Source organism: Neophocaena asiaeorientalis, unplaced genomic scaffold (genome assembly GCF_003031525.2).
Source record: "Neophocaena asiaeorientalis asiaeorientalis breed wild unplaced genomic scaffold, Neophocaena_asiaeorientalis_V1.1 scaffold603, whole genome shotgun sequence".
Classification (NCBI taxonomy): Eukaryota; Metazoa; Chordata; class Mammalia; order Artiodactyla; family Phocoenidae; genus Neophocaena; species Neophocaena asiaeorientalis.
The window spans coordinates 1,808,227-1,832,935 of NW_020175662.1; the positions used below are offsets into that span (position 1 = coordinate 1,808,227).

Consider the following 24,709-nt stretch of genomic DNA (forward strand, 5'->3'; position numbering starts at 1 on the left):
AGTAAGAGGCAGTTCATTAAAAACAAAGGAAGAAAAACAAACAAAAATAAAAATTAAATAATGACTGAGTACATATTTCAAAGAACCCCTGCCTTAGAAGATAAAAAGAGAAGATTAAAGACATTATGAATACATGTTTATAAAGCAGTTTCATAAAAATGCATAAAATGAGTATCTCCGCATAAAAATGAAATATCTTTTTTCTTAGCAATTCATAAAATAAACAGTAAAGTTAAAAAGTGAACATTTCCCCACTTTCCTTACCAAATGCTTAACTATGCTACCCAACATTCTCAGCCCAAAAGTAGCATTATTATAACATGGACACAAACATCAAAACAAAAGGATTTTAAGACACAGACCCATGTTAATATTTGAAATAACTGGAAATGGTTACATTATTCTTTAAATAAAATAATTGTTGAACACAATGAAATTAATGAAGTCTCCAATGCCCAGGACAGATTATGTGAATTGTGGAGGGACAATGTTTTTATTCTTTTTGAAAAATGAACTATGTAACAAACTTCCAAAATTAACTGCTTTACTATATTTTATTGATATAAATACAACTAATTTCAATAAGCATCAGCTATCATTCTACCATTACACCAAAGGCAAAATGATTAAATACTAATGTGAAGTATAATTACAGAAACGCTTGCACTTCTACTAAAGTCGTCTCTAACACCATCCTATATACTCTGTACAGTTTGCTTGTAATTGATGAGATATTTGAAAAGAAGCAAAGCTGAATTTTAATCAAACTTTCATTTCTCAGTGGAAAATGCTCTCTTCATCAGAGGTGGTTGAGCCTTCCCGACATCAAACATCATTTCCAAAGGTGGGTTATTAAGAGAACACCAATCAGGTATACGGCCTGTCTGGTTATAATATTCCTTTGAGACTGAACGGCTCCCAAGTATGTCTTGCAGTGCTCCAAAAATAGCTCCTGTGTGGTAAACATATTTTTATAGCTGATATGAAAACTTTTACTGGAAAATTTTATGTACACATACATCCACTTAATTATATGACAAGAGAGAATAGGTAAAATTCAGTAATGCATATTCACAGTCTTCAAATTAATTCCGGTTAAGTTGTTCTATATCCTATATTTTGAAAAACAGGCTAAGCCATAACTCCTGTGTTGAAACTAACTTAAATGTTCTAAACTAGATTATAGTGAAAATGATAAGTATTACTGTGTTTAAATGCAGGTAGAGTGAGGTAGAGTAAGGTGGGAAGTATTTTCAACTCTGTGTAAACACAAGAAATAATAATCTTAGTTTTCTTTGCCACACTCTAAGACTATATGTCAGTAAAAAAACAGCAGTGCAAAACTCAATAAGCCAACCATAGTATCCTAAGAGTCTATGCTGAAGACCTTATAAAGACCCACAAGGCAGTTTCAAAAAAATAACTTAGTGACCAAATCCATTCTTCCTAGATCAAAATTACATTTTGACCAAATTCTACTTTATAAGAAATATAATACGTATCAATTTAAAATCTCAAGACTTGTTTTTTTTCTCTAAATGATCCTGATACCTATGAGCTGTAACTGCATCGTAAGACACACATCAGAACTTACACAAATATACACATCTATGACTGTTCTCTCTTCAAAGTAGTCTCTTTATTAGGCTATTTCCATATTTCAATAAAACTAATAAAACTATCATTACCTAAAACATTCAATAAACTCAGTCACAAAATATACTGTAATTATAAAATAAAGAGATCAGTTTTCATATATGGCTCACAAATTAGCTTTGTAAGGAATTAAAACAAGTGTTTTAAGCAATGGTAGCATAATTAAAATAAATGCATAGCTATCACTATCATTATGCGGGATGACTTTAATTGGACAGAGTTCACTGAAAAAAAATAGAAGTGCAAATGATAAGAGAAATAAGTATATAATTCTGAAAACTAATAATTTAAGGAAAAGTAAATGTTCAAAGAAAATTATTTAATAGTTCTATTAGTTTACTAAGTACACAATTTCGAACAATGAATGATCTGTTCTAATATAACCATTAGTAATGTCATTCAGGAACCAATTACTATAAAATCATTATTTTTAAAAGTGAAATTCTTGGGAATTCCCTGGCGGTCCAGTGGTTAGGACTCCACACTTCCACTGCTGGAGTGCCTGGATTCAATCCCCGGTCGGGGAACTCAGATCCCGCAAGACACGTGGTATGGACAAAACAAAAACAAAGACAAAAACAAAAAAGAAAAAAAAGCAGTTCTTACCTCCCAACCAGGCTACACAATTAGCCTTTGCAGGTGGAGTATGAATTCGGAATGTCTTGGTGCCAAGTGTTTTTTTATATTTTGGTTTTTCTACCAAATACCTTATTTCTGCAAGTAGTCTGTGGAGGAATCCTGGCAACATAGACGTGCCACCTATAACTACCAAGTTCTCTGCTAGTTGCTTCCTAGTGTCTATTGGGCACTGTTATTAAAGAGAAAGAAAAAAAGAATTAACTATAAATAATGCTTGATTGAATTTAAGAAAATATACAGATTATTAGGTGATCATTTGTATTACAGAAAAGAGCCACAGCAAGGTTTCTTTTCTTTAATTAATTAATCTATTTATCTACCTATCTATCTGTCTTTGGCTGCATTGGGTCCTCGCTGCTGTGTGTGAGCTTTCTCTAGTTGTGGCGAGCGGGGGCTACTCTTCATTGCAGTGTGTGGTCTTCTCATTGCAGTGGCTTCTCTTGCTGTGGAGCACGGGCTCTAGGCACGTGGGCTTCAGTAGTTGTGGCACGCAGGCTCAGTAGTTATGACGCATGGGCTTTGTTGCTCCACGGCATGTGGGATCTTCCCGGACCAGGGCTTGAACCCGTATGCCCTGCACTGGCAGGAGGATTCTTAACCACTACGCCACCAGGGAAGCCCTTTTATCTTTTTGTTTTTTTAATTGGGGTATAATTGTTGTACAATGTTGTGTTAGTTTCTGCTGTACAGCTAAGTGGAGTTCCCTGTGCTATACAGCAGGTTCTTATTAGTTATCTTTTTTATAATATTAGTGTATATATGTCAATCCCAATCTCCTAGTTCATCCCACCCCTCAAAAAGGGCTACAGCAAGGTTTCTTTAATAAGAGTTTTTCAAGTGGCAAATAAACCCCATGATAATATTATCATGTATTTATATAAATCCTTAAAGATTTAAAAAGCTAATAGTGTAGACTTTTAAATTCCACAGGGAATATAGTAGTAATATGGGAGTATTACTCATTTTCAGGGTAGAATGACTGAGCTGAGCAAAGAACATGAGAAGAAATAACTTTTCATTTCTTTTTTAGTAAGGAAAACATGTGGAAACCTGATTTTTCTAAGGTACTATATCCACTATATCCAGAGCCTGTTATCGAGTGGGAAGATAACATTCTTAGAAAAATTGTTTCCACATCAGTTCTCTCTAAGCATCAGGAATGTTACAGTCCTTCAATGATGTTATGTTTTTCATAAAGTCCTCAAGTAGAGCCATAGAGGTAGACAATATCTCCCAAAGTGATAGTATTTTATAGGAGTTCTATGGTCCCACAGTCATTAAACAAAAGAGACATATACCTTGTGGAATGAAAAACTTAATACTACACAAACCTACATTTGAAGAAACTACAAGCCATACTAGGTACAAAATAAAAATCTGTTATCGTTGTCATGGAAAAAATGCATGATGTGCCTATAGAATGTATTATCCCGGGTTTGAAATGTTGTGGGTACCATATATAAGTGCCAAAGTGAAACTCATTAACTATAAAACTTCACATAAAAGCTAAAAAATGTAACTAATGGCTAAAATTAAAAATACAGACAATATGATTTTTAAAATTTCTCTGTAAAGGGCTGTATTCATAAATTGAAACCTTTTACAAAATAAAAGTACCTGCATAAGGGAATCCAATATTAAAGTGGCAACTGATTTCTCTTCATTATCTTGCTCAAAAAGGATTTCCACAACCGAATCTCTAATGAGATTAAAAACAGTGTTTTGTTGGCATCACATAATATGACATAGTACATACCATTAGTTCTACTGACATATTTTTAGGTACCAGTATTATATTAATGTAGAGTAATGGTTAAAACACAAGGTGTTTGCATTTGTAAATGAGAAAAATAATAGCACTTGCCTCACAGGTGCTGTGATAGAGATTCAATGAGTTAATAGAACAGTGCCTGGCACACAGGAGGTACTCCCTAAGTACTAACTATAACTATTATTATTATGTATAGATTTACAAATATTTTGTCCACCTTAAACCTAATAACAGAAAAGGAGCGAAATTCTGTAATAGTTGGTAGAATTCAACAAGCAGATCAGTAGTGATACAACAAATTTAAAACCAGACAAGACCCTCCCCCACCCAGCCCAAAGTATTTCTTTGTTTTTAAAAACAATACATGGCAAAGATGGCTAGTTGCCTAATAAAATACTCATGTGCCTGTTCATTTTCAAATTAAAAGATATAGAACTATTAGGGTTATTTTTGGTAGCACAAGGAAGATCTTTGTTGTGATGGAATAGTTCTATATCTTGATCGTGGTGGTGCTGATTATGGAAATCTACATGTGATACAATTACACAGAACAATATATACACATTGCACCAATGCCAATTTACTGGTTTTGATATTGTACTATAGTTACATAAGATGTATCCGTTGGGAGAAACTGGGTGAAGAGTACATGGGACCTCTCTATATTATCTTAGCAACTTCCTGTGAATCTGTAATTATTTGAAAAGAAAAAAAGAAAAAACTCCTATAAGCTGGATACAATGCCCCTCCCCAGTTGAAACACTGTATTTATCAGCCTCCCTTGCAGCTAGATATAGCTAAGTACCGGACAATGAGATGGAGGCAAAAGTAGTATGTGGGACTGCTAGAAAGTCCACTTTAAAAGGAGAGGAAGCATTTTTCTCTTTTCCTTCCTAGGATTGCATGCTTGAAACACGGATGGAGTAGCTAACTTTACCAACTACCCTGGACCCCAAGGACAAGGGCTACACCTCAAAGATGATAGGTGGAAGGAAGCTTGAGTCACTGGTAGCAGTTATCATACCATCCTTGGACTATCTACCTCGGAACTTCTTTTAAATGACAGACAAATTCTATCTTGTTGAAGCCACTATTTTCAGGTTTGTATAACTGGTAAACAAACTGAACCCTAACCAATGCAATATAAAGCTATACATATACATATACATATACATACAATATCTTTTAAAATAAAACTGGGACCATACTATGCATACTACTTTAAAGATTTTTGAATCTTTTTCAAAACATAAAATTCTCTTCCTGATATTCAACCTACTTCCTAACTGTCGATTTTGTTAGTACAGTATACTGAGGTCTACAGTATGCTGAACACTCACTCACTCATAGTTAGTCAGCCACTTGCCTCTATGCCTGTGTACTTTTGCTTCTACCAGTTGAGCTAAATACTCACAAAGCATCAGTTTTCTTTTCCCAAATCTTTGTCAGTTAATTTGATATTGAAATGACATAATTTAACAATTATCACTTAAGCAATGAAATATTACGGTAGAAAATAAACACTTATTTTCTTCTCTTATTCTGGGCTCCACTAAACAATCAGGAGAAATTTTAACGTAGTAAATTAGTGAATATAACTTAAATAAAAGGTAAAATGATAAAAACTTACTACCAAAAAGTGTTACATTCTCACTTTTTTGTTTCCCCAACCTACTACCTTTAACATCTGTATATTTATGTTCATCCTTCTAGTATCTCAACCTCTATGTTAATTATCTCAAAATCTAACAGGATCTTCTATATTTATATAATTCTTTTCTGTGCATCTTCTGATCTAATATTTTACAGATGAAACTTTTATAATACAAATTTTATACAGCTTGGGTATAAACAAAAATTACATTGTTACCAATATAATCATGTAAGTCCCTGACAACTTATATTGCATCATCAGACCGAATAATGAATAATAAAAAGGTGAATTACTAACTGGTCCTAAAGATTTAGTATATTTGGAAGAATGCATTCTTTCTAACAAGACAATGTTTTAAAGCAGGAGTCAGCAAACTATGGCCTGCAAGCCAAATCCAGCCCACTGTCTGTTTTTGCAAATAAAGTTTTATTGGAACACAAGTCATGCTCACTTATTTACACATTGCCTATGGCTGATTCTGCACTCCAACTGTACAGCTGAGTAGGTGCAACAGAGACCATATGGCCCACCAATCCTAAGGTATTTACCATTTGGTCCTTTACAGAAAAAGTTTGATGAATCCTGTTTTAAAGTATCATACTTTATTCTCCATCTCAAAGAATGGTTGATTCTGAATTACTTTGAAGAACAGAAAAAAAAATTTTTTTAAGTTTTAAAACATTAAAAAGTCGAATAATAAAAATAAACACGAATGATGAGGCTTAATGAAAAACACATAATTATTAAATCAACAATACTAAAGGCTTATACAAATATTAAGGCCAAAAATTTATTTTAGTTCATTATTTTGCTCATAAAAATTAAGGTCTAACCTGATTGATCCAAGGACATGTAAAATCTTCTCTCCATCTAATGGGTAGTCAACATTTGGGGGTGGTGAGGGACGCTGAAATATAAGTATCATAAGCATAAGTATACAAATTACAACCTCTGAAAAAAAGAATATACATTTATTTTTAGCTTACCTCAGTATTCCCATCAATATTAAATTTTGCTGCTTGGATTTTTAGTCCACGCTTCAGATCACTAACAAAGCAAGTGCGCACTTAAAAGAAAAGGAGACATTGTTATGGTTTGTGATTGAATCAATGTCCCAGTTAAAACAATTCTATTCAAGTGGACATGTTAATCATCTGTTCCTTCCAATTTTATAAACTATCTCCGTCTTTAGTTAGCTTATGACAATTTATACACATATAAAAAACTTTTCATTCACTGAGGAATCATAAGACATGTTCCATGTTTGTCTTCCACAAAGCCACATTAAAAAAAACCAAAACCATATTTGAGGAAACTTATGTTCTTTGATATTCCTTGTATAAAGAGTACCATAATAAAAATAAATTTTAGCATCATGAAAATGTAGCCATTCTAATTGAACAGCATATCTCTTTGAACCAGATTGATTTATATCTAATCTTACTTATCTATCCTATTCTTTTTAAAAAATGTTGGTTGGTCAGAACACAAAGCTAAATTTTGGTCTTAGTTACAGTAACGCTCCTTAGTTTAGGGTTTTCTGGCATGATAATTTTCTCCCTCTTGCACACTATATCTTTTCTTTAACTATGAACATTTATTCTTTTAAAGATTATTTCTGTTGCAAAGTACCTTTTATAATAAGCGGGTGCAAATTATTTTCAGAAATAGGTAAGGAATAAAAAATTTTTTCAAGTAGAGACAAAATTGATGTTGAGGGACTTCCCTGGTGGCTCAGTGGTTAAGAATCCGCCTGCCATTGCAGGGGACATGGGTTCCAGCCCTGGTCCGGGAAGATCCCACATGCCACGGAGCAACTAAGCCCGTGCACCACAACTACTGAGCCTGCACTCTAGAGTCCGCGTGCCACAACTACTGAAGCCCGTGTACCTAGAGCCCGTGCTCCACAACAAGAGAACGCACTGCAATGAGAAGCCAGTGCACTGCAACAAAGAGTAGCCCCCGCTCGCCGCAAATAGAGACAGCCCATGTGCAGCAATGAAGACCAAATAAATATATTAATTAATTTTTAAAAATTGATGTTGAGAGCAAGAAATCTAAAGATTTGGTTAATGACTTGCAAAACATGCTGACATAAACTTATATATTATACAAAATTCTTTTCATTTACTAATTCAAAATATATTTGTTAAGAATCTACAATATGCCAAGAACTGTATAGCGCAGGAAACTATATTCAATAAAATCTTGTAATAACCTATAATGGAAAAGATTCTGAAAAAGAATATATATATAACTGAGGACTTCCCTGGCAGTCCAGTGGTTAAGACTCTGTGCTCCCAATGTATGTGTTTGATCCCTGGTCGGGGAACTAAGATCCCATAGATTGCATGGCACAGCCAAAAAAAAAAAAAAAAAAAAAAAAGAAAAGAATATATAAAGCTGAATCAGTTTGCTGTACCCTAAGACACTGTAAATCAACTATACTTCAATTTAATAAAAAAGAGTTTACAATATGCTAATATGCTAGATAGTAAGCTACGTGCTCAAGTTACTTACATATTTTATACTTTAAGTCCTCATAACTAAGCAAGGTAAATACTTAGACTTCAACATCTTACATACTTGGCATATGAAGGTGTTCTTTAAGGAAACCAAATTCATTGAATTAAAAATCTAAGAACAGATAAATTACACTTAAGGATTTTAAAATAATTGAAAAAAATGTAGGTACTACATAAGTAACTAATATAAATGAGCGGGCAAGAGTATGTGTACGTATTGCATATTTGTTTTTAACAGAAACGGGTTACTATTGTACATATTATTCAGCAACATGCTTTTTCCCTTAATACATTATGGATATCCTTCCAAATCAATACATCTAGCTCCTCCTTTTAAAAAGCTATATGGTGGGACTTCCCTGGTGGTCTAGTGGTTAAGAATCCACCTTGCAATGCAGGGGCAACTAAGCCTGTGCACCACAACTAGAGAGAACCCACGCGCCGCAACAAAAGATCCTGTGTGCCGCTACTAAGACCCGACGCAGCCAAAAATTAAATAAATATTTTAAAAACCAAATAAATAAAAGCTATATGATATTCCTTATTATGAAGTAACCAAATTTCATTCAACATACCCTCTTAGATAGGATGCACACTTTTCAATTTTTATATATATGTCAGAATGCTTTCCAAAGAGTTTAATTTTCAATTCTTACTAATAGCAATATATTAATTTTCCCATAATCTCACGAATACTAAATGTCTATCTTTCAAATTTTTGCCAATCTGATGTTTCCCTGGGTAATGGGAAAGTTGAACATCTTTTCACAAGATGGAAGCTATATGGAAAGAAACATTCCAAGGAATTATCAACTGTTACATCATGGGGGATAGGACTGGAAGAACGAAAGGGAAACTATTTCACTTGAGATATTTCTGTATTATTTGAGCTTTTGCAATAAGCATGTACCAATGACTGAAATTTTATAATAACTGAAGAGATTTTAGGTAATTATACAACATAAGTAAGCAATATAATGAAGAACAAGATCCATTTTGCAGCCCTAGGTCTAACCCTACCTATTGTGTGACACTGAACAAATCACTAAATATTTCAGGGACCCAACTGTACCAGATTATCTCCAGGTCCCATTTAACTCTAAAATCCATTATTGTCTAATTCTCTATTAAATATTCTAGAGTATTAATTTTACATGACACTTTCAGTAATGAAGAACATTACATTATAGTTTAACTGCTTTTCCTTTTAGTGAATCAAAATACCAGAAAACTCAATTTAAATATTATCATAAAAATACACTCTAGCAAAGGAGAAGTAACATATCTTATTAAAGTGAATCTAATATACTTTACCCAACTGTAGAATTTCTGAAGTCAGTAAAATGACTGACCTTATAAAAATGACCTTTAAAATACTAGAGTTTAAAAAAATGCTAAACAACATAAAATCAGTGGCTTTCATAAGTAATGTAACTGTTAATTCATACTGTGAAAATTACTAATTCCCTAGTAACTCTCTATACTCTATCATTGAGAAGTTTCTTCAATAATACATCAGGCTTCCCTGGTGGCATAGTGGTTGAGAGTCCGCCTGCCGATGCAGGGGACAAGGGTTCGTAACCCGGTCCGGGAGGGTCCCACATGCCGCGAAGCGGCTGGGGCCGTGAGCCATGGCCGCTGAGCCTGCGTGTCCGGAGCATGTGCTCCGCAACGGGAAAGGCCACAACAGTGAGAGGCCCGCGTACCGCAAAAAATAAATGAATAAATAAATAAATAAAAATAATAATACATCAAAAGTAATGCCAAAAGGGAATTCTCTGGTGGTCGAGTGGTTAGGACTCCATACTTTCACTGCCGAAGGCCTGGGTTCAATTCCTGGTCAGGGAACTAAGATCTTGCAAGCCGCATGGTGTGGCCAAAAAAAAAAAAGTAATACCAAAAGCTTCCATAAATCTGAAGAAAAACAATATTTTATTTACGTTATTCTATAGCCTAAATGTTAAATATTTTTAGGATATTACATTATGAATTTAATATATTTTATTATCTGTGTAAATACTTAGAAACACTTGCCCTCCAAATGAATACTTAATGATGAAGGGGACAAAAATGGGAACTTAGTTTACCTTTAATGTCCTCCAAGATACCTTCTGGAATTGAACCTAAAACAGAAATTTTTATTTAGAACTACAGAACTTTACAAGCAGAAACAGTCTGTAAAATTGTATTCACATTTCCATTTTCCATTTCAGCAACCTAAAAAAAAATTTTAAAGTACCATAATTTTTTAAAAGCCAAATAAAAAAATCAACTTTGCTTTTAGGGAAGAAACTTCAGCATTCGAAGCCGAGCCAAAGCACAGAAGTTGAAGCCAGATGTGCACAAGGTGCTGAAGAAAGTCACTAATACTCATAAATTTGATAAAAAGAAGACCTTAAAAATATCATAGAATAATTGGCAGTAGATAGGAATTGACCAAGAAAATATTTTCTACCATAAAAAGATTTGCTGGTTATCTGTGTTAAAGTACTTAGAAGAAATGGTAGGGCTTAAACATGAGCTATTTACTTTTCTTTTACAAAGAGTGAAGTTTCAAGTTTGCTTACTTTTTCTGTGATAATAAATGACTGTCAGTGACATGCCCTAATACATATTTGTAAAAAGGATCACACACAGGCTTTTAATTTTTTTCAAGGTAAACGTGACATTTTAAAAAATGAGTGAGAAAGTAGCTATTCAAAGAAACCTATATAATACAGGATGACTTTAGAAGATAATATTTGCATCTGTTACCACTGTTATGTGATTTTGTTGCCAATAAATCTAGGTTTCCAAGTCAGACTCAGAAACAGTTTTCTAAGTTTAGAATCTTCTAAACTCAGAATTTTTAACTCATTGTTAAGTACGTAAAAATATTCTGATTGATCTGTAAGAACAAATTATTTATATCAATGAAGACAGAAGTTTATAGCTACAAAAGGAATCATGATTTAATAAGGGTAATCAGGCACTTCTTCCATCTGGAGCTACATATCTTGTTAGCTACATCTTTACGTTATGACAGCTACTGAAACTAAGAATTAAGATAAAATTAAAACCACACTTTCAAAATGTTAAGTCATAACCTTTTAAAAATAATAAACAATATTTAATCACATTGCTTTTCTGAGAGGGAGCAAAAAAAATTTACCATTAGTAAGTATGACTTGAGAATTATTATTTTACCTTTATTATATTGTCCTTTCCAAATTCTTACCTTTGTGTTTTGTAATACAGTAATAATGATACACATATAGTTTATAAATAAATATAGACATAAATATGTATTGCAGGTACATGCTCAAAATTTTTTTACTATGCAGTCAGTGTGTGATCAAAAAGTTTGAAGACTCCTATTGTTAAATGTTAAAATTTATCTCACAGGGGGATAAAGATTTCCAAAATGATTTAAACCTGGCTATGAATAGATAAGAGAAATGTAACTAGATTTTAAGAACCTGCAAATTTAAGAATAAGTGCTAAAAACCATAACTTTTCGCATGTGCTAAACTCTCTCTAGGAATATTCAAATAAATTCCAACATGTGCCAGAGACATTTGGTAATATGAAAAACAGGTTTCTTTAGGCAACATGGAAGGCAGGCTTCAAAATAAAGGGCTTATTTTAGCTGGGCATAGATGGTGCTTTGGGAAGGGACTTTTCAATCTTAGGGAATAATCACAGCCATTTAAACTTTGCAAATGAGGAGTAGAAATAAGAGGCATTCACTGGCTCTGGCTTTGAAAAATCATATTTAAATTTCAGCTAATTTAGGAGAATAAGAAGTACAATATTTTATATATAATTTACTTTTCAACTGTACACTTTTCAAATCAATGTACTTAAGTTAGTCTTTGTAAGTTTTAAGGTAGTATATTCATTCTTTTTTGAACTAGGTTCTAAATACTAAATGAAAGAGGCTCATTCAAAGTTCACTTAAGGATATCCCAGTATATGTAAGACTTATATCTAATCTTTGCTAAGGATCTTGACAAGATTTATTTAAAATACATTTGCATTTCTGATCCTCCTAAGTGGATCCTTCAGCAAACAGTGATATGATTTAATTCCTCAATTATTAGGATTGCAGACTCAAGATTTTTGGGGCATATGAGAGGGAAAGATTAGAATCACAGTCCAAGATAGTTGGTTAAAGGAAGGGGTATCCAAGAACATACAGTTTAGAATTTTAAGGAAATGTCATAGTTTTAGTGAAGAGCTTTATTAAAAACATCTGGGAGACTTCCCTGGCGGTCTAGTGGTTAAGACTCCGCGCTTCCATTGCAGGGGGCATGGGTTCGATCCCCGGTCGGAGAACTAAGATCCCGCATGCCGTGGCGTGGCCACAAAAAAAAAAAAAAAAAAAGAGAAAACAAACTTGGGATGCTACACTAAACTTATTACCTTTGGGTATCTTTTATTAACTGTCATCATGATATACTAAAAAGGTAACAAAGTTTATCTGGAATAGAAAAATAATAATCTGATCTACAGAATGAAGAATGTGCTATTATCTTAACTACCTAAAGAACAACATGAAAACAATATATGCAAGGATAAATGTCCTAACAACCCACCTTTCTCTTTCCAACATTTATTCAGTGCCCAGGCACTTGAAAAATAAATAAGACAGGGATTCTCAAAGTCTATTGAGGGAAACAGTTATCAGGTAAATGAGGCTGTTATATGTACTATAATAAATACTGCTGAGGGTGTAACAGAGAAGGGAGCAATTTATTCTGCTTAGGGAAAATGAGGAAGGTTTCACAATTAAGATGATCTTTCAGTTGAGTCATGTAGAGGGATCAAAAACCCAAATAGGTAAAGAAAAACATCCCAGGTAAAGAAATAGTATAAATGAAGGCACAGGGTTGTCGAAGAACAATGGTGCCAGGAAGATGTATGAAATTTACTGTAGCTGAAATAAGGTGCAAAGGGTTGAGTTTAGTAGTTAAAGCTAAGAGGTAGAATAAAGTCGGACTGTGAAGAAACATGCATATCAAACAGATAATTTGGATTTTAACTTGTGGAGGCCAGCAAAAATTCTCAAGCAAAAGAGAAATGTAATCAGATTAATTTTGTGAAAGTTATTCCTGCTAACAGTGTGAAATAGACTACATGGGTCCAAAAAGCAGGCTCCTGTAATAATCCAAGCAAGAAGCAATGAGGGCCTAGTTGACGTCTTTGTTTTCAGATGTTCTGTGTTGTGGAGGACAGAAAAAAGAGATGAAAAAGAGATTTCTGAGAGAGAATTGAAAGGACTGATAAACTCCCAGTTATCTAAAATGGGAGCTCAGTAAGATATTATCTTTATCTAACCATGATTTGTTAAAATGAATTTAGGGAAAGAGATAATGTATTTACTTCTGGAAGTCTTAAGTTTGAGGTGCCGAGAGGGATGCCTAGTTTATATCTAATAATCAACTGGAAATATGAATATGAAGTTTAGAAGAAGGGTTGGGCCCAGTGATACACTTAAGAACCAACAGCATATTGATGTAGCTGAAGTTACGGGAACACATGAGATCACTTTTAAAAAGACAGTAGGAGGAAAAAAAGGAACAAAAAATAAACCCTTAGAAGAATATCAGCAGATAAAGCAAGAGCAGAGGAAATTAAGAAGGAATACTTGGAGAAATAAGAGAAAACCATAAAGGAAGAAAAGTCCTGAAAGCCAAGGGAAGAGATAATAACAAGAGTATGTGACAGGGCTTCCCTGGTGGCGCAGTGGTTGAGAGTCCGCCTGCCGACGCAGGGGACACGGGTTCGTGCCCCGGTCCAGGAAGATCCCACATGCCATGGAGTGGCTGGGCCCGTGAGCCATGGCTGCTGAGTCTCCGCTCCGCAACGGGAGAGGCCACAACAGTGAGAGGCCCGCGTATCAAAAAAAAAAAAGAGTATATGATAATCCAGATGCAAACTATTATATATAGGATGGATAAACGACAAGGTCCTACTGTATAGCACAGGGAACTACATTCAATATCCTGTGATAAACCATAATGGAAAAGAATATGAAAAAAGTATATATATGTATAACTGAGTCACTTTGCTATGCAGCAGAAATTAACAACATTGTAATTCAACTATACTTCAATAAAATTTTTTAAAAAAGAGTATATGATAATCCGTAATGTCAAAAGTTCTGGAAAGAATGAATAAAATTCAACTACTGGATTTGGTGATTAACAGCTCAATGATGACCTTATAATTGGAGCCATGTCATCAGAGTGATGTGAGAAAAAGAGAATAGCTATGCAATGGGGGGGGGCGGAAATGAGTTGAACGAAAAGGGAATGTAAACCACTCGAAGTTTATAATGATTTTACCCATCACAGAGGGAAGGCTCTGTTCTTTAGCAGCACCTGTGTCAACAGTACATTGTTCCAATAGTTGAGTTTCCAACTCCCTGAAGATTAAAAAAAAAAAAAAGTTACTGGAATTACAATAATGTAACTGATATCCTTTTCTTATTTAATACTTTTACTTCATAAAAGATCATGATGCTTTAAATAAAAGTGGTTTTATCCTTAAAAGATGAATATACTCAAGGCTAGTAAACAATGGAATAAATAACATTGAATGTCCATACTACAAGTCCTCTATTAATCACTGTAAAAAAATTTGCATGGTTTTTTTGGCACAGGTGAAGCAAATGTGCTAAATGCCAAGAAACTTACTTGTGAAGAGCTTTTCCTCCTAGGGGGAGTGCTCCCCAACAATTTAGTACTGGGATTCCTTCATATATCTATAAGGTAGTCAAGGGTATTACTATTTTAGGAGGTAAAATGTGTTTCCCTCAGTATTTTCTTCACCTCTGCATTATTGTTCTAAATCAGCTTGGCTGGCAAATTCTTATTTCTTTTTTTAAAAAGAGTTACAGAAAAATCAAAGAGTCTTTTTCCTTCTCCAAAGAAAACAGTTAAACATATACATACACACATATATACACACACACACACACAATTCATTCGTTAGAGCTTGGGTGTCCAACAATGCAGCCACTGACCACATGTGGCTACTGAGCACCTGAAATGTGGCTGGTCCGAATTGAGATGTGCTGTAAGAATAACCTCCACGGCAAACACAGAAAACTTAGTAATAAAAAAAAACCCTGTAAAATATCTCATTATAACTTATTATGTTGACTATATATTGAAATGATAGCATTTTAAATACATTGGGCTAGATAAAATACACTAATGGCCTCTCCCGTTGCAGAGCACAGGCTCCGGACACGCAGGCTCAGAGGCCATGGCTCACGGGCCCAGCCGCTCCGTGGCATGGGGGATCTTCCCGAACCGGGGCACGAACCCGTGTCCCCTGCATCGGCAAGCGGACTCTCAACCACTGCGCCACCAGGGAAGCCCCTGAACTTTAAAAATTTGTAGCTCTTAGAAAAATTTTAAATTACGTATGTCTCACACTGTATTTCTATCAGAGCTGAGAGGACAGTGGACAATACTGTACTGTGGGTTTGCTACTTTATTTTATATATTGTTTTTGCTGATGTTTCATAAGTACATTATTTATGAAAAAGAAAAAAGTATATTGTTAAGAGCACTGGCTTTGGAGACAAACATGGGTTTATATCTTGGCTATACACTTCTATTAACTTGGGTCAACTACCATCTCAACTTTCAATCATATAATGAAGAAAATAATACTTTTGTCACAGGGACAAACACACAAAATACTTTATATTTAAAAATGCTATTGCCTAATTTAGTTCTTTAGGAGCTAATGATTCTTGATTTCCTTCCCATGAGTACTTCTAATAAATACACACATAGGTCTCAAAATTGCAAGAGTCTTGCATTTATGTACTTCAAACTCCTTTTCAAATGTAGCAAATGTCTACTGTAACATTTCTAAGAGATGTTTACCTACACTCTACTTAAATTCTTCTAATGATGGGGAATGGACCAGTTCATAGTCAGTAATTTCATTGTGGAACAGCTTAAATTACTAGGGAGTTCTTCCTAATGGCAAATGATATAAAAACTACAGCACTTACTGTGCAACTTACGTGCTAGGTCTTATGCTAAATATTTTACATACATTATCTCACTCAAGATACACGATGCCCCTATGAGGCGGAATTACTATAATTCCCATTTTACAGATGAGACTAAGCCCAAAAGAGATTAAGCTACTTGACCAAAATCATACAACTAGAAAGAAGCTTAGCTGTCATACTGCCCCCATCATAGCCTCAGGAAATAGATTGAAAAAAAAATCTATTTACTTTTCCACACTGAGCCCTTCAGCTGTTTGAAAGCAGATTTCACGTTGCCATTTAAGTTTTAACTTTTGATTTAACTTTCTCATTTATTTTAAAAAATTTTTAAATTTTTATTTATTTATTTTTCATTCCCCTATTCTACACTCCCTCTAGCCCCTGGTAACCACTAATCTACATCTGCCTTTTTTTCTTTTTTTTTTTTTTTTACGTGGACCATTTTTAAAGTCTTTATTGAATATGTTACAATATTGCTTCTGTTTTATGTTTTGGCTTTTTGGCCGTGAGGCATGTCAGATCTTAGCTCCCCAATCAGGGATCAAACCCGCACCCTCTGCAGTGGAAGGCAAAGTCTCAACCACTGGACTGCCAGGGAAGTCCCTAACTTTTTCATTTCTGTTTCCAGTTATTCTTCATATGATCTTTTCTTAGAACTTGACTATCCTACCCATCTTCTTTGACACATCCTAATTAGTTGATATTCCTCTTAAAAACTGAACGTAATAGGTCTGATCTCTGGAGTTTATACTGGGACCAAGTCATAATGACAATTTCTACAAAAAGTATATTTAAGTCTCACAATCCTGTGAATTTTTTCCACATATGTCATATTTGTACATGATAACCCAAAATAGCTTGATGCAATAAAAACAATTTGTAATAAGCCTAATTATTCTAAAGTAGAGTAAAAACTGCAAAATTAGCTGGTTTACAAAAAAGATACAGGTAACACCAGGCTTTCCCTATATCCACAATCCAGGACCATGGCAGAGTTTATCTCAAGTGTAAGAAGAGCCATTAGATGACTTGGAGCAAGCAAGACAGATGGAACCTAGAAAACAACAAAACCAAAACAACAACAACAAAACCAGAATGAATGTCAGTAGTTGAAGGTGTTTCCTTTACATTTCAAATATATTTGAAAAAATTCATAATTATGATACCTACTCAACCATTTTATGGCACTGAATTAAGAATTAGTTGATTTATTTGAATTTACACAATAAACAAAATACACTGTAACAAATAGAAACACTCTTTAAGTTCTCTAAGTCTTTTCATTCTGAAATGACAATTATGAAGCATTTTTATTAATTCAGTTCTCTCTCTTTTGGAGGGAAAACTGAAAAGGATAAAAGAAGAGGTCCAGAAACATACATTCAAAGGAAGATGCTAAATTTAAAAAATAAAGAGATGCCTTTATCATCAAAATAGAAATAGAGAAGAAGAATTCTTGATTGTCCTCATTCACAAAGTTCACAATATGAACTATATTCTAAAAATATTATAATATAGCAGTTAAAATTAAATTGAAGAACTACAAAAATCCTTAGCTCTAAGTGACATTTTTCAGTAAAAATTTGCCAGATCTGGTGACATCCCAAATATCAGGTAAATATTCAATCAAAATATGGAAGTCCATAATAACCAAGTGGCAAACAAAATAATGGCTATATTTCCTTTATCTAAGTACAGCAGGTATTCTGGTTATATACCAGATAAGCATACTAACATAAATATAACTAAAATGCTAAGTTCAAGTAAAAATACAGAAAATCATCTATTTTATTCAGATAAGAGCTAAAGTGACTTCCTGCTGTGTTTTGTGTTCTCCCTATTGCAAACCAAATTCCTGAATTAGTGACATCAGTAAGTACAGGAGGGTATGTAACCTGTTTCTCTGTGCCTGTCTTACTAAATTATAACTTAGAAATATTAACTGCCCTTATCTCATAAATACATTGTGATTTTTGATATATTTTGTGTTCAGTAGAATGTATGAAAATTACATTTACATGTGCTTAATTTCTTATATACTATACACATTTTATACATTCTTCTAAATTGCTGAAAAACTCTAAATTCCTAAGGCAGAGATTTTTTAAAAAAGTTAAATAATAAAGATTCTGGCCTACTATGAAATGTAATCATTTAAGTCATAATTTTGGTCTTTAAAATAATCTTGACTCCTATAAAATGAAAGCTACAAGTAATATTACTAATATAAAGATATAAGAGTCACTCCTGGCACTGCCCACTTACTCTATGGGAGACATTATTTGAATACTCCATTTAAGGGGAATTTAAAGCCTAAAATGAAAGAATTGGAGAATTTAGAACAGTCAGCATAACTAAACAATGAAAACTAGAAAAGACCTGGAAGAAAAACATCAACTTCACAGCAAAGAATATAACTTTTAATTTCAGAAAAAAGTCCCAAAACTTAAAACCTGTACTAAAATAAACAAACAAGGGAAACAGCAATAAAAAGAAACCTTCAATTATCTAAGTATTAGATGAAATGCTTATTACGCATGAAATAACCACACAAAGAAAGAAAAGAAACGGTCAATTTGCAAAGGATTCAGTTTATTTTGTCACCCAATTCCTCTTTCCAATGAAGGAAATAAGATGAGGACCTTTTAGTTTAAGCTTTGAGTACCTACTAAAAACAACAACATAAAAAACAGGTACCTCAAAATACTTGAAAAGAACACGAGTGAGTGTCTCTCTGAAGTGGGAAGGACATAATACCGACTCAATAACCACAACTCTGCGGTCTCTGGGATTCACCAATAGATGCCTGAAAAGTGATAGTTTTGTTTTAAAAGTAAATAAAAGTTTGTATTTATTTTGGTACATAATGCAATTTGTTAAGATTAGAGAAGTCGTACCACCTTCACTTAAGAAGCTTTACAACAAAAAGACATCTTCATTTTATTATCCGTGAAAGATAACGTTTTCATTTTTTAAATTTTTAAGTGTTTTTAAATTTTTTATTCAGTTTTGAAAGGTTATTTTCCATTCACAGTTATTACAAAATATTGGCTCTATCCCTGTGTTGTACAATACAGCCCCGAGCCTATCGTACACCCAGTAGTTTGTGCCTCCCACTCCCTCACCCCTATGTTGCCCCTGGTAGCCCTTAGTTTGCTCTCTATCTGTGAGTCTGCTTCTTCTTTGTTATATTCACTAGTCTGTAGTATTTTTTAGATTCCACAAACAAGTGATATCATATAGTGTTTGTCTGTCTCTGTCTGACTTGTTTCACTTAGCATAATGCCCTCCAAATCCATCCATGTTGCTGCAAATGGCAAAATTTCTGGGTTTTTTTATGGCTCAGTAGTATTGCATGGTATATATCAATATATATGCCACAGAAAGATAACATTTTTGAACTCTTACTACGTGCCATGTACTGTGTCAGGAAATTTATATCTATTAACTCGTTTATCTCAGAAAACAAAAACTATAGCCTATTATGAATACTGAGTTGAGCCATTAAAAAGATATTTTCTTTTTTTAAGCTACAAAAGTAGTATATGCTCACAAGACTCCAAATATTATAGAAGCTTATAACTTGGAAAATACAAAAATACCATATACCTCTACTACCCAGAAACTTTCACTTACAGCAGTTTATAGATTTTCATTATTGTGTATGTATACACATACATTTTAACAAAAATATTCATTCCATAGATGTTGTTCTGCAACATGTTTTCAATTATCAGAATATCTAAGACATCTTTCTGTATCAGTACATATAGATACAGAACTTTTTAAATGACAATATAGTGTTTCACTATATGGATGTACAATAATTAAATTATCCAATCCCCTTTATTAATGGACATTTGACTTATTTTCAATATTTCCTTATGCTTGCTAGTTTCCTAGTCTTCAAATATATTTTTGAAAAGATTGAAAATAAGAAAGTTAAAATGGCAATGGAAATTAACCTTTTTTTTGCATTAGAAATAATACAACCAAATATCAGTAGGAATGGGCACTAGGAAAAGCTGGGGGGTGGGGGAAACACAATTGCATTTTACCTGAAATACAGTATGTGGATGAATTCCTTTAGGTAGGAATATAATTCTTCTGTATTGATATTATATTGTACAACTTTGATAGGCTATAAAAAATTAAAATGATTTATTAATTTATAATAAAATAATCTCAAACTAAAACATGCTTATTTATTTTTCTAATGGATTTTCTGGTAATAAGTCAAAAGCAATTTGTATTGAGAATAGATACAAACATCAAATATAGATTAATCACTTAAATTAGAAATGTTTAAGAACTGGCAAGTCCAAGATGACAAAATGTTTTGGTTTATGGAATAAAAATCTGTGTCCACAGTAAGTAAAGAGCTGTACTCATCACATTTTTCTTCCATCTGACATTATTTTGGCATCACTGATAAAAAGCAGCATCAATTAAAAAGCATCAAAGGCTTCCTCAAATACTCCAGACATGGTTCAGTCCCTGTTATTTACATCCAAAGCATTGACACTTTTCCTTTTGTAGTATCACCCCACTTAATTACTTGTAAAATGTCTACCTTCCCATTAGACTACAAACTCCATGGGGCAAGAACTACTTCTGGCTTGCTTATGATATATCCTCCTTCAACTGATACAGTGCCAGGAACAAAGTAAACAGCTCATAAATATGTGTGGCAAAAATGAAAACATGCACCATTAGCACTAAAGTAAACACTACCAAACCATGGGTGCTAAGTCAACACTAACACATCACAAGGGCTCCATTTACTGTATCCTGCTCCAATATGTGCTTTTATGAAAACAAATATGCTCATATTTGTTAAATAAGGGAATAATGTCTATATGATGTCAAGGTTGTACAGTTCATATTAGGCAAGAGGAGCTGAAATGATGACAGCAGAGTTATAACCTTCATCAAGGTAAAGAAAGTCATCAACTCAGTGGTCACACAAATCAGCATTCTTTCAGATCTATTTTTAAAAAGTTTAAATGATCCCGTGTACCAGGGGCTCCCGTAACAGAATGGACCCCTTCAAGACTCTTCATTGGGCTGCGTTTCTTCCTGGTCCCACCTTAACAATAGCCAGAGAGGCTCAGAGCTCATTTTTATATCTGCATTGTCTCAGCACCCACCAACCAACAGTTTCAATTATTTCATTTTCAATATCCCCAAGAGAGCTTCCAGCCACACTCAATCGCAACTCAAAGCTATTCCAACTTTTTCCTGAGGTATTAATTTTTGTTTTTCTAATGCTCGGATTACAAAGTTTCATGGGTTTTAAATAATCTACCCCAACTGACTTTTCCCCAAAACCTGTTTTTGTTTGCTATCAAGAAGAGGTTTTTCAGGAATGCAAATATTAAGTTATGGTAGAAAAATCTGTATTTGATTTTACAGGCAAATTTTATGGCATGTAAAATTATTCTTTCTATTGTTCTACAATTCCTACTCTACAAAATTAACTTTGGCAAGACTTGCTTTTAAAAAATGTGTTTTTCACAGGTCTTTTGAATTACAGATAAAGAAATGAGGACCTGGCTCATATTCTGAACAGAGTTAAGAGTAAAATGATTCTATAATTACATTACAAGGCTCAGGCAATTATTTTATTGAGCTCAAAAACTTTCTCTTAATGTTATATAATTTCATTTATATAAATTAAATAGAAAAAGCAAATCTATAAGACAAAGAACATCCGTGGTGGGCTCGGGGTGGGAATAGGGATTAACTATAAGTAGGCATTAGTGATGTTACTGGAATGACAAAAATGTTCTAAAACTGAACTGTGGTGATGGCTGCACAACTTGATATATTTACTAAAAATCACTGAATCGCACACTTAAAACAGATGAATTTTATGGTATGCAAAATTAAACCTAAATAAAGAATCAAAAAAGTTTTCTTGGAATACAGTCTAAGCTATACATTTAGCACTGTTCTAATCAATCTTATTTAAAGCCACATTTAAAAATATTTTACAGTACAGCATTTATTTTGCTAATTTGTCATAAAAAAAGAATACCTTAGGCATGCCAGCTTTTTTTATCACACTAGGAATTATGCATCTTGGACCAGTTTCTCCAGCAAATCCACATCTACAAATAAATAGAAAATTGAAACAATTCACTTATTATAACATTCTTTTTATATATTTGTCACAGAAACAAGTTTTTCTGTATTTTTTTCAAAGCAGTGGTCACAAAAACAACTAGAAACATCTCTGATGTATTCAAAGGGACAAAAAAACTAAGGAAAAGTTAAAATACCATCTATTCATAATTATGTATTAAAGGTAAAAAATAAAATTGTTTCAAATTAGTGACAGTGAAATAAACCAGTGTATTATTTTAGGGTCGCATTTACTTTTTTTTCTGTTTTTAATTTTACTTGAATTTTAGGTAACACATCTCTACAGTCCTGAATCTGTACTCCACTATCTGACTTCATGTCTATAATTCATGTTACTCATAATTCCATCATTCTAATATCAGCTTCCATATTGATGCATTTCCTTCGGTCTAGTTTTTAAACTATGCATATGTGACATAATTATAATCACACTGTTCACACATCATGAATTCATAAAATAAGATTCTGCCCATATTGTTAGTCTTCACTGCTATCATTTTTTAAATTGCATAAAATATTTCATCCCTTTTAAAAAACTATTCTCCTTTCTAGAGTATTTAAGTATTTCCATTTCTGTTTCACGTAAAACAAAACTTTGCTAAAAATGTTGTTAAAAAGGATTGCCATGTAAGTTTAGTCTTAATATTATCTTTCCTTGTCCTGTCTGGTTTTCAGTACTGCTCTCCTCCTATTCCCAAATAGCTCTCTCCATCTTCTTTTAGTCACATCCCCATGTTTACTTGACTTGTACCAGTGCTCCTCAAATTCCCCAGGATGCACAAACTCATCTTATCACCCTCCTGTTGTCTGTCAATAACCGTCCTCCTATATAGTAGTCCCATTTCTCATTTCCGCAGCATACCTAAAATAATTATCTTTGGGTGTCAGCCTCAAGGTACTTACTATGGTATTTAAATAAACCTTTAAAAATAAATAAAAATATATAATTATGGGAGCATCTTACTTAGAACAGTAAGAGAATAACATGAACCAAGGACTATGTTTAATCCAATTCTGGAGCACCTGAAGTCCAATTTTCCTGTTTTTTTTTTTTTTTTTCTTTGGCATCACTGGGCGCCTTGTGGGATCTTAGTTCCCCAACCAGGGATTGAACCTGGCCCTCGGCAGTGAAAATGCCCAGTCATAGCCACTGGAGCGCCAGGGAATTCCCTCCAATTCTTAAATAGGCTCTTTTGACCACTTGTTCAACAAATAGTTATTAAATACATACTACATGTCAGGCACTGTTCAGAGATATACAACATTTTTTCAAATGTTTCCATTTCAGATAGAAGATGCAATTCTGGCTGTCACGTTCCTTTTTCTTGAGAGCGGTACAAGGGCTCTCAATCCGGAGTCCAAGGACCACTGCGATGGTCCACCAACCCCTGAAATTGTGTGCAAATATTTTAAGGTTTGTGTATTTGTGGCTTTCTTTCGGTCGTCAAAGGGATCTATGCCATCCAAAAGGTTGAAAACCACTACTCTAGTGTTTACAAGTTGCCTTTTAAAATGTTAAATTTCCTAATCTAAGAGTTGGTGGGTGGGAGCAACGAAGACTCTCTAGAGAATTATCTATAGGGTTTCAGTTTTTCATGCATTCAGCCTTCCTAATTCGACTTCCTACTCTTGGGAAGCAGTAGCCCTGTCTTAAACGTATTTGAATTTCCAACACCAAAAGCATCTCTTTTCAATAAATGCTTAATAACGGAGGTCGTCATCAAGCATTACAGTTCGGTTGCCACCTCCCTAAGCAGATAAAGCCAGATAAGCGGGGCCTAGGTCATCGCTGTCATCCCATGCATAGATGACCCCAAAGAGTCCGTTCAGTTTGGGGTGACGACCGGGGCGACAACGAAGGCAACTTTCCTGAAGCCTCCTGGGCCTCTCTAGGAGTGAGAACCTGACCGCTCCACCGGATTCCCGGGATTTGCATCGCCCACGGTGTAAATAACAAGGGCCGTCATTTGCGGGTCCTGGGGGAAGAAGTGGAGATGGAACAAGCCGCCTCTGGAGCCTGCGACGAGGACCCGGGCTGGGCCTGGGGCTCGGCTACCCGCCCTCCCCTCGGGACGACGGCAGCTGGCGCCGCGGCCACTCACTTGGTAAAAGCCTCTCCCAGGTCTATCACGACCGCCGTTTTCTCTCCGCCGCTCCCCAGGCCCTCGTACAGCGGCATGGTAGTAAACAAGCCGGTAAGGAGACTGGCTCTGCCAGACCTCGGCTGCCGACAGCTCTCGGCTCTCGGGGGGCGGAGCCGGGGCGACGGCGCGCAGGTGGTGGCTACGGCGGGGGCC

General features: G+C 34.4%; 1 protein-coding gene across 1 annotated transcript; it reads right to left on the minus strand.

Annotated features, from left to right (window-relative positions):
- ACTR10 (actin related protein 10) lies at window positions 1–24,709 on the minus strand. The gene is made up of 13 exons (XM_024731477.1): window positions 24,515–24,709; window positions 22,306–22,378; window positions 20,324–20,406; window positions 18,963–19,071; window positions 17,212–17,319; window positions 14,926–14,993; window positions 14,575–14,654; window positions 10,333–10,368; window positions 6,707–6,786; window positions 6,554–6,627; window positions 3,913–3,994; window positions 2,263–2,464; window positions 1–952 (listed from the first exon to the last, which is right to left on the minus strand). The coding sequence occupies exons 1-13, from the start codon at window positions 24,589–24,591 to the stop codon at window positions 771–773; spliced, it is 1,254 nt and encodes a 417-aa protein (XP_024587245.1). The 5' UTR covers window positions 24,592–24,709; the 3' UTR covers window positions 1–770.

Coding starts and splice junctions, on each gene's coding strand:
- ACTR10 (XM_024731477.1), bottom strand. CDS start 24,591: ATGCCGCTGTACGAGGGCCTGGGGAGCGGCGGAGAGAAAACGGCGGTC. Junction 6,787..10,332: donor TATCTTGGAGGACATTAAAG/GTAAACTAAGTT, acceptor TTTTCTTTTAAG/TGCGCACTTGCTTTGTTAGT. Junction 2,465..3,912: donor TATTGGATTCCCTTATGCAG/GTACTTTTATTT, acceptor CTTTAATAACAG/TGCCCAATAGACACTAGGAA.